The sequence below is a fragment of the Strix aluco genome, chromosome 9, assembly GCF_031877795.1.
Source record: "Strix aluco isolate bStrAlu1 chromosome 9, bStrAlu1.hap1, whole genome shotgun sequence".
NCBI classification, from domain to species: domain Eukaryota; kingdom Metazoa; phylum Chordata; class Aves; order Strigiformes; family Strigidae; genus Strix; species Strix aluco.
Window position 1 is genome coordinate 28,872,187 of NC_133939.1, and position 10,713 is coordinate 28,882,899.

At 44.8% G+C, this 10,713-nt stretch overlaps 1 protein-coding gene across 5 annotated transcripts; it reads right to left on the reverse strand.

Annotated features, from left to right (window-relative positions):
- Nucleotides 1-261: 261 nt before the first annotated feature.
- LOC141927420 (serine palmitoyltransferase small subunit B-like) lies at nt 262-9,937 on the reverse strand. 5 transcript variants are annotated; one of them, XM_074834616.1, is made up of 5 exons: nt 8,987-9,918; nt 7,461-7,657; nt 3,178-3,232; nt 2,587-2,647; nt 262-1,292 (listed from the first exon to the last, which is right to left on the reverse strand). In XM_074834616.1, exon 5 carries the CDS (start codon nt 1,258-1,260, stop codon nt 1,018-1,020), a length of 243 nt encoding a protein of 80 aa, XP_074690717.1. In that variant the 5' UTR covers nt 1,261-1,292; nt 2,587-2,647; nt 3,178-3,232; nt 7,461-7,657; nt 8,987-9,918; the 3' UTR covers nt 262-1,017. The 5 variants fall into 5 exon arrangements, 4 of the variants coding, with proteins under 4 accessions (XP_074690717.1, XP_074690716.1, XP_074690714.1 ...); XM_074834615.1 differs by lacking the exon at nt 7,461-7,657 and having other exon boundaries at nt 3,039-3,232; nt 8,987-9,919; XM_074834613.1 differs by lacking the exon at nt 7,461-7,657 and having other exon boundaries at nt 2,587-3,232; nt 8,987-9,915.
- Nucleotides 9,938-10,713: the final 776 nt, after the last annotated feature.

A 10,713-nucleotide genomic window follows, 5' to 3' on the forward strand; every position in this document is an offset into this window, starting at 1 on the left:
CCAAGTTAATTGTATTGGTACTTCATCTCCGGCCAGCTCCAGTCCGTGTCCGCTGCGGCAAGGCGGCAGCACAGGCATCTGGTGTTTCAAAAGGCTGGAGCTTAAAAACTCTGAAACAAAGCCAATGACAGGGTGTCCAGCACATTAGTTACAACGTCAGCAGTCTCAGGAGTTCGTGTTTCAGACACTGCTCAACAGGTAGAGTATGAAAGGAGGTAAAAGAGGGGGAATAAGGGGTTCAGGAGAAAAGGAGACACTGTATTTTAGGTAGGGTTTTTATTGGTTTTCAGCTAAAATGTCCCTACCACACCGAATATGCAGTTTCACGTTCTGTATATGATATGCATGCTTTACCAGTCTTCTAAAAGTAAACCAAAAATTATCTTTTTTCATAAAGTCCAAGAATATGAGCATTTTATTATAAATTTTCATGGAAGTTAATCCCCACATTTTTAATAAATCAACTGCATTATTTGCATAATGATGCTGAACCAGTCAAGTAATTCTTTGTATTAAATGAAGAAACTAAATAAATAATAAAATCATTCTATAAATACATACATACCAAGCTTAGAGAAACAGCTTATAGTTGTATAGTATTGTGCAAAACCTTCTGTGCAGACACCTCTCCTGTCAGCAAAGCTATGGCAGACAAGAACAAATGCATGCCATCTAATTTCTCCTGATGAAAACTCTCCATATCCAAGCAGCTCTCCCTAGAATAACAAAATATGTAGCACAGTTGTTTCTGTACCAAACCCAGCTTTGTAACTCCAGCCAGTCTTTAAAATTGAAAGCTCTTTAAGAAGCAGTCAGTCAAACGATAAAAGCAAGGACTGATTGAAATTGTTTTGGCAAAATAATTTGCTGTCAGAGAGTTCCGGAATACAGAAGAACATTAAGAGATACTGCAGAATAAAAGAGTGTTTGCACACACCCTGAACCTGTTTCTAAACGAAAACAGAGTGCTAAGAAAAACACTTCTTTGATCCAAAAGTCAGCGTCAGGCTGCCAATGTTACTTCACGATAGAAACAGTATTTTCATGTTGGTTTCCAAATAAGTGCAAGAAGAATTGAAAGGCCATGGTAATGTGGACAGGGACAAAGATGTAAGCAATGTATAATACCATAACTAACATCGTAATGTTGAAACTGTAGAAGAGCAGTTTTTCCCAGGGCTCCATGAGATAGCTGCAGGTGATGAGTTCAAACTGGCAGTACAGCCAATAGAGATAGTTCTTCATGCTCTTAATATCCATCTTCAACTTTGTGCCGCGTCTGAAAGCCTGCCCTATTACAGCATAGGATAGTTAGTAGAAATAGAAACCTTACCAAAACAAAAAAGGAAAAAAATATATAAAAACATTGTATGGGAAGCAACTCCATGCTACTCAGTTTACTCATACTGATCATTTTTAGTAAATGACATTTTAAAAACCACAAGAGATCTAAAATTCCAAGATCGCAAATACATTTTAAAGCATAAAACATGATCAGATAGTAACAGACTAGCGTGAGTCTTTCCTTTACCCCACCCCATAAAAGCCTTAATTTGTGTTCTTTGTTCGGAACATGACAGTCCAATTTAGACCACTGTGTACTGGGCCCCGTTATTTGCCAAGGAGGCTCCACAATATCTCTTTTTTCCAGAAACTGGTTGCCCAATAATAATTGTTGCAATTCTGTTCTCCAAGCCAAACTCTACTTTCATAATTTTGCCTTGCCCTGTGTTATTTAAGACTCTGTTGAAGCGGCTTTATTCGCAAAGCACTTCAAACCCTCTGTCCCTCACCACTCATGGATTTTGACATAGAACTTGGCTACAAGTCTGATTTCTACTACTGCAGACTGAATTTTATGTCTTATGCTTCAGCTGCTGCTGGAATGTAAACTGGGAGTATACAGAATACCACACATACAGAACTACAATAAAAGGAAACTATATACAATTATCCAGCTTCTTCTGCAACAGAGATTGAGTTGATCTGTTGCCAGAATGAAAACATATAAATTTATTTTAAAGCTTTGTGTTCAAATTCATGCTACTAATTACTGAGTGTTACATTATCTAGTTACCAGAATACAGAACTGGAAAGGGGAACAGGACTATTTCAGTTACTAGTACTTGCTGTCATTTGGCAAATAAGGAGACAAAACCGTGATTCAAGTCTTTTTAACTGGAAAGTTAAGAACTTTTGGTGGTGCTAAAATCTGTGGAAAAATCTCATTCCACAGAAATTAAATGCAGCTTCACAGATCTATATAGAGTGGGATTTTATCCTAACAAAAGCCATTTCCTAAAGTTTCTAAAAAAATTTTGCCTCGCTTTTTCCATTTTACTTCCATAGCTTCCCCACCTTTTTTCTGCCCAACAGGTGAGATAAACTAGTTAATCTTCTGTAGTTAATTACTATTAACTACTTTTAGCAATATCCTTACTATATCCATCGCGTTTCTGTAAATTTCTTGCAGTTTTTACTAAATCTAGGTTATACTTAAGCCTCTTCTCACCAAATATATTGCCAAGCTACTTTGAGGACAGACTTTTCTTACAAAAAATGGATTTTGAAAAAAGTAGAACTTACCTCTTCACGTCTCCCTGATGTCTAGATGAGAGATGCTTCCTGACACTTCTACCTTTTGCAGCTGAACAGCCCGTGTACAGATAGAGAAGCAGAAACAATTAGCTTTGATCCTCAATTACAGAGTGTGTCCTCCATACCCCGCCCTTCCTCACTATTGCTAAAAACTCCTCTGGCCAAAGCTCTCAGCATTATGCAACAAGGACAGTCATCGTCTGGCTCGGTACCGTGCTCTCACGACAGCATTCATTTGATAATTTGTACAAAGTCAAAGTTGAAGAACTGCAGGTAGGGAGGAAGATACAAGGCTGAAATACTATTTAGGGCAATCAGCAAAACATGTTTACAATTAGTGCCTTCCCTAATTTTGAATCTTGCTTCCAATGCAGGCTGCCAAAGTTCCTACAAGGTGCCATTTAACGTCCAAGCAAAAATATGGTGTCAGAGTTAAGTACCCACAAAAATGTAGCTCAATTAATATGTCACAGGAAAGTCTCTGGTGAAGCCACCACCTCCTGCAACCTTTGATTAACACCACTTTCAAACAGCTCCCAGTCTTCTCTGCATCGGTATCTCCCAGCTCTGTATACACACCCCAGTCATCCTCATCCAGAAACCCCAGGGTGGAGAGAATACGTGGACAAGATTTCTGCAATGAAAAGACAGTGAGTTTTTCTTAAGAATGCTCCAAAATAAAACCAAGCCACAAATACTTGAGGCATCTTAATGCTCTAATTGGGTAAGTAAATTAGGTAGAAATCTGCATAATATAGTATTTGCCTGCAGTCAAATCATTTCCAAATATGAATTGGCTTCACTTTGGGAGAATATGCCACAAGCAATGTCTAAGGCATCTGAGCCTCACCTTTTTTCTTCCCTTCCTTACCAAACCATGGCCTGAGCTGATCTATTAGTAAGTGCTGACCTACTCCCTCAACCTTTTTTTTCCCCTCATGTTTTTCAACAAAATAAAGTCTTCTGTTTAAAAACTGTCCACTTTCCATAGAAAATTCAGAAATGGTAAGCCATCGGCCCTGGCAGCAGTGGTCAACATGCCCCACGCCCTGTCTTCCTCCTGCAGAGCCAGGGCTCTGCCACAGGACTTCACCTCCAGAGCTGGACAAACTGCTATGTCATGGAAGATACAACTTAAGGTTGGGGTCTAGAGATGATGGCCTCATCAAATGTGAAATATCATTTCACTGAAGTACTGCTGCAGGATTCTTATCTCAAGAGTTTCTACTTTCAACCAGACTTTCTCAGTGACGTATTTCAATGGAGTTTGGAGGGGTGGGAGGGGGAGTTTTTTAGTCGTTGTTTTTTTTTTTTTTCCCCCCATGAAAATGTTGGCAAAAAACAACGCATACACAGGAGAAGCATTTGACTACCACAGTGCCCACGTTCATGGCAGGCCAGCATCCCCACTCCATGTTACCCGCCTGCCCTGCGAGGTGGAGCAGCCTCTTCCAAATCCTCTAGCAAGGTGCAGTGGCAGAGCACCAATTACCAGGGCAGCCAAGGGCAGGGCTGTCACCTCAGTGCTCTCTGAATCATCTCCAAAAAACATCTGCATAAAAGCCAGGAAAACTCGGGTAGGTGCTTCTGACATTCTCAAGTGCAAAACTGTACCGATGTTTTCATTCTTTTCAGTAATTCTCCACTACTTTCAGTAACAAATTCCCCGAGTTGAAATGCAGAAAGCGAGACTCGTCTGGGTTTGCTTTAGTTCTAACAGCGTCAAAAAAGTTTTTGCCCGACAGCTGAGAGACACTGTGAAAGAGATGATAGGTGGCGGTGCAGAAGATCAGGCGGTCTCACAGCAATGAAACGTTGGGGTAAGCAGAATAGATTCCCAACGTGATGCTGTAAACAGATGTCGCTGGTGATATGTGAAGCCCCCAGGCATCCTCTCCTCCTCCCTTTCAGAGCAGCTCTCCTGCTGCTTTTCACGGCTTTTACCCCAAGGGGAAATAAGAACTCATGAATGCCTTTCACAATTTCTCATCAGGTGTGTATAGCTTCACTCAGAATACAACATTTGCCTGAAATGCCTACCTTTGAAGGCAGTTTTAGCCTATGTGTTTTAGGATACTTTTCCCCACACAGAGAAGAAACAGAAACAGTCTTCAAGATTAAAAACAAACAAACAAACAAAAAATCAACAACAAACCCAGACAAAAACATACTGCTACATGTCGTAAGATGCTGCAATGGATGACTGCAGATGCATGGAGAAAGCATTTTCTTGCAAAGATCTTACTCTGAAGAGCAGGAAAGAGACTCTCCCTCTTAAGAGTGCTACCATTTAGATGTCCCCGAGGGGCTGGTCCCTTGTTTTCAGGTCTCTCAATCATGTTGCCCACACACTTAAATTTCAAACCCTCTTTTTACTGCTCCTCACTGTGGTTTCCAGCCAAACAAATAAAAACACAGCCATATAAAAGCCATACAGTGACACAGCAGTAATTCTTCATAGCAAGGGAAACATGAATTAAAAAAGCAAACTAGAAACATTCCAATTACTACTGCACTAAAGAAAATCCCCAGCCTCCCTTTTTTTAAATTTAGTGAGGTTCCCCAAATGGAAACGCAGTGACTTCTGGTTTATAGAGAATTTAGCAGATTAGCTCTATAAGTAGAAGTGATGTTTTTTTCCCTATTATTTCATGCCTTATAATGGGATCCTCTGATGTCTAATAAGGTGTATATATCCATACGGAGGCATTTGCTCTGCATTTGACTTCAGAATGGCTGTCTTCTGTGTGACTTCTCTGCTGTCCAGTAAGGACTATGTAATAATGCTGCTTTTCTCTTGATCTCTTTTGACAAAATTTGTATCTTTTATTTCAGTAGTTCTTCTCCTGATTTAACTGAAATTGGCCATGGGTTAAAAAGTATGGGATGTGGGAGTATAGAGATAGAGGTAATGAAAGAAAATAAGCCTCATTTCTGTAGAAGACCGAGCTAAAAACACCTGAAATATCTCTGCCTCACACCTATCTACTGTAACAGCTCATTTATCTGTCTACTTAAAATTTAGAGGCTGGAAAATAATGGAAGCAAAAAGTCAAGGTGATCAGGACAGGTTTCTCATCTACCCCATCCGTCTGTCCACACAAAGCAAGGCACAGACAAGTTTGTTTTGTCGTAATAACATATTTCCGTTGGTTTGACCCCTTTTGGCTCCAGCACCGCTTGGGAAGCAAGGAAAGAAGCAGCATCACCGCTGAATTATTGACACACCGGGGAGGCAGCCTTCCGCAGCTCTCCGTGACAGCCAGCATCTGCGTGTGCATGAGCAGGAGCTCTTCTGGCTGCAGCTTCAAGTCCATAACGTGGTTCTGCTCAGCCCGGCAACCTCTTCCTGCCCTCCCCTCGTGCTGGCAAGGAGGACACACGCAGGAACTAGTCAGGTCTGGCAGGACAAAGACATGCCAGCCTCCTCAGTCTGCGCAAAACCTGACCACACAACTGCAGGCGCTGGAGGAAGGGACGGGATGGAAACGCATGACGAGGGCAGGTTGGAGGCTGGGCAGGCCAAGGGAAAAATGAGCTTAATCTGCTACACAAATAGTGGCGCTGATCTCCCTCTCTGAACGTCTGCAGCCTCTGAGAGTTATCCTCTGTCCTCAAGACACCTGAGCACCAGCTTCACGGCATAGAGAAATAAGGAATGGCTCGTGTAGCAAATTGTTAGCTTGACTTGCCAATACAATCAAGCTACACCAGAAAACCTACAGAATATACACTATTGTTCTTGGAAAGGAGAAAAATTGCCCTATAGTGTTCTTCTTAGAAAGGCTCTGCTCTGCATGCCCTAAAATACCTGGCATGCGGCTCCACAAATCCCGGCACCAGACGACAGGTTTCTCTGAAGCAATATCACACCTGTAATCAGGCTGTATGACACCACGTAACAACTAGATGAGGAATGTATCTTGATGAGGAATGTATCTTGGCTCCAGGTTATAGGGGCTTGACTTAGTGCCGTTTGTAATGCAAATAACGTATTTTAATTATTACATTGTTGTCTGCAAGAGTCATACGATTTCCAAGCATGTTTCCCCACGTCTGGCTAGACCAGTTCAGGAACTTCTGTAATTTTACATCAAGACAGATAATTAACTAAGTGAAAACTATGGAGGCCAGTGATCTCCACAAGTACAAGGAATATGCTTAGCTGGCCCAGAAGGATTAGGCACGGACTATTTCAACTCAATATGATATCATACCTTTTAATATTTCTCAAACCGAGCATTTCATAGGAGTTGGACGTGAAGCATGTCACAGAATCCTAGACTGGTTTGGGTTGGAAGGGACCTTAAAGCTCATCTAGTTCCAACCCCCTTCCCCGGGCAGGGCCACCTTCCACTAGCCCAGGTTGCCCAAAGCCCCGTCCAACCTGGCCTTGAACCCTTCCAGGGAGGGGGCAGCCACAGCTTCTCTGGGCAACCTGTGCTGGGGCCTCACCACCCTCACAGGGAAGAATTTCTTCCTTCGATCTCATCTAAATCTCCCCTCTGTCAGTTTAAACCCATTCCCCCTCATCCTATTCCTACCCCGACCCCCCGATCAAGAGTCCCTCCCCCCTTTCCTGTAGCCCCTTTCAGTCCTGGGAGGCCGCTCTAAGGTCTCCCCAGAGCCTTCTCTTCTCCAGCTGAACCCCCCCAACTCTCTCAACCTGTCCTCACAGGTGCTCCAGCCCCTGATCATCTTCATGGCCTCCTCTGGCCCCGCTCAGTTGTGACGAGCAGTGAACCTAGACCTTCCCAGCTGCAATTGCTTCTTATCTTACTGTACAGCTCACTCACATAATTTTTTATTTAGTTACCACTAATGAACAGGAAACTCCAGCAAAGCAATTTTTTTTTGCCCACCAGTGTGCCAGCAGTAGATAAAGCACGCTCTTGTGTGGCAGTCTGCTGTGATAGTCCCTGCATGCCTGGTCTCTCACAGAGGTCGGAGGCTCTTCTCTAAGTGTGGTTCAAATTCACCACATTTTCCAGCTCCAGGCTGTGCCTTGTTCCTTCATCTGGCAGACTTTCACATCCCTTTCTGAATTGAGGATGGGTCACTGCAGAATAGAAAATAGAAGGGAAGCTTATGTGTTCCTGCACTGAGCCACTAAGCTCTGCTTCCTCCCTCTTGTTTCTCTAAGCTGTTAACAATATTTATCAGTTTCAGTTCTCTTCCCCAGTGCTGCCCATGATGTGGTATCACTCGATAGGTAACTGATGTTGTTTCAGGTGCGAAGCAAATACAACTGAAAAGGAGAAGCTGCCTAAGAAGTTTAAAATCTAGAAGTGTACAAAGCCATGACTGTGAGTTGCAGAGCTGAATGCCCAGCCTGGGACTAGGAGCTGATTAAACTGGGAGCTCTCCTAAGACCAGGATTCTCCTGTTCTCCAATTTCTAGGATGATTCTGTGCTTTTACTTTAAAACAGGGGCAATACAACCCTAGCTATCTTGCAGATCTTCAGCACACGTTATACAAAGAGCTGACTGAAGCAGCAAGGACAAGAAATTTCATTTGGCTTTTAGTAGAGAAACAGCTGCGTTTTTTCTTTATTTTAGACATTTTTACATGCATACAGCAAATCATATGCACAATGACAGTCATAACAAGCATAGTTCTGTCAAATATTATTGAAGAATTTATCAAAATAGAATTTTTTAAAAAGTGCATCTTCTCAAACAGATTATTTATACTGTAAACTATTCTAAAATCATACTTCATACATTAGCCTATTTGTCAGGAATACAGACAATTAGATCAGAATGCCCTGCTAAAAGTGACACCACAGCAGAGTGGCACAGGATGGGAATCGGGGACTTTCCATTAGGACTGGTCAGGGACATCACACCCTCCTGTGCCGCCATCCCCTCTTGTTTCGTCTCCCCTCCTCATTCAGATCAGGAGTTCACCTCTGGTGAACAGTCTGAGTAAACGTTTCAACTACATACTTCAATGAAAGTCCACCTTTAATTAACAACTCTGAAGCTGACTCACAAGTACTCCTGCAGCAACCGAGTCTTGACAGATGACAAAAAACTACTGCAAACTTCAGTTGTGTTGCCAGCAAATACAGTCGTCTCCCACATGGGTGTGGAGTAAAGGGTTTCTATATATATAGGCTCAGGATGGCAACAGCTGCAGTCCCGATGTGCTCCATTAATACTTCATCCCTTTTCTAGGAAGACACTCAGCTGCCTGACTCTGTCACAGGCACTGAGGCAATCCCAAAGCCTTCATGACTTACCCCAGCAGCAAAAAAGGCAAAAAGAGCTCTTTAGCAGGAAACAATTAATTTTAAATCATTGCAGCATGAAACCCTCCCCCATCTAATGCTGAAACCACAGGAAACAGTGGGTTTGGAATTCACAAAAGAGCACTGCACTTACGGCACATGAAACGGATAAAAGCTGTGTGCTTGGTCCTCTCTCCCAGGTGCCAACACATGCTTAGCCAGGGCTATGGATCCACCAGAACTGGTGCACTGGACAGATTTCTCCATAAGATAAATTAGCATAAGGTGAAGTCCAATGAGCTTGTTTTCTGGAGGAAAGACAAGGAATTAAAAATGCGGGGGTTTTAAGAAAATATGCAAGATGAAAGGATGAGGTCAGCAATTTTCTCTTGTTATAACTAAGGCAGCTAGCTACCAAAATGGGTGTCCCTTCCTGGGCAAGAATAATGAATTCTCACTCACATCCTCTTTAATTTCAGATGTGGCATCTAAAGCCTACCTGAAGCTTTTACCACCCCAAAAAAAAAGTTCTCAAAGCTGAATTCGGTATTTCAACAGAACAGAGCTCCTCATCCAGCCATCATCAGGAGACCTAGCCTTGCTCCGAGACAAAAGCCAGTCTGCTGGTGAGGGGTGCAGTGTCTCTGCGAGGCAGGAGCCCTTGGTCCTTACCTTGTGAGGGGCAAGCAGGGCTCACCAAGTGCTCGTTGCCATAAAACAAACCCAAGGGGACAAAAAACCCCCAAAACCAAACAAAAAAACCCAACCCCCTTAGATCTCAGCTGTTTGTTACGAACAAGGGAAGAAGGGCGGCCGTGCAAAATCTCCTCAGCACCCACCATGTCTCTTGCCACCTGGACCCCACAGGGGTACTCCAGGCTGCCGGCCCTCCCTGCCTCCTCAGCGTTCCCGCCAAGCCCCTCACAGCCCCCTCAGCGTTCCTGCCGGCCCCTCACATCCCCTCAGCGTTCCCGCCGGCCCCTCACATCCCTTCAGCCTTCCCGCCAGCCCCTCACATCCCCTCAGCGTTCCCGCCGGCCCCTCACATCCCTTCAGCCTTCCCGCCGGCCCCTCACATCCCCTCAGCCTTCCCGCCAGCCCCTCACATCCCCTCAGCCTTCCCGCCGGCCCCTCACATCCCTTCAGCCTTCCCGCCGGCCCCTCACATCCCCTCAGCCTTCCCGCCGGCCCCTCACATCCCCTCAGCCTTCCCGCCGGGCTCCCCGCGGCTCCCGGCCCGTCCCTCGCCCTGTGCTGCGGCTTCGCGCCGCTCCCTCCGCCGCGGGCAGCCAGCAGCACCCGCCCTCCAAGGTAACGCAGCCGGTGTCCCGCCGGCTCCCTCAAGCCAGGCCGCACCGAGGCGGCAGCTGCCTACAAGCTCCAGGAACCCCCGCGCCATGGGGGCACCGCAAGCGCTGCTGGGGCCGGTAGTCCCGGGGAAACGCTGGGCGGAAAGGCTGAAGGAGCGAGAACCAGCACCATTGTGGGCATAACGTGAGAGGAAAAATTCAGTGTGGGCACAGCGTGAGAGGACAGATTGTGTCTGTGACAGAGACAGAGTAAGAACAATCACACAGGTCTCAGAAATTCCTCTTGGACGGTGTTGATGATTGTTGCTGCATCCACCCTCTTCACAACTCGCCCAGGCCGGACCCTCTCCACTTCTCTAGAACCAGTAACGCTGTGTGAACGGCTTGAGGGGGTTTTAATGCTTATATTTTATTCCACGTTTTCCAAACTAGAACTGGTTTTAGATGAGCCTCTCCCGTGAAGGACTGTCGGTGTCTCTCAGCTCAGGTGGAGAGAGCGGCCTCGCGTCAGGGCACCCTCAGAGCAGAGCGCTTCAGGGAACCAGTGCCCACCATTTCGCTGCATTTCTAC

Bases quoted from the DNA above. Each gene is read 5' to 3' on its own strand.
- LOC141927420 (XM_074834615.1), bottom strand. From the start codon at position 1,260: ATGGATATTAAGAGCATGAAGAACTATCTCTATTGGCTGTACTGCCAG.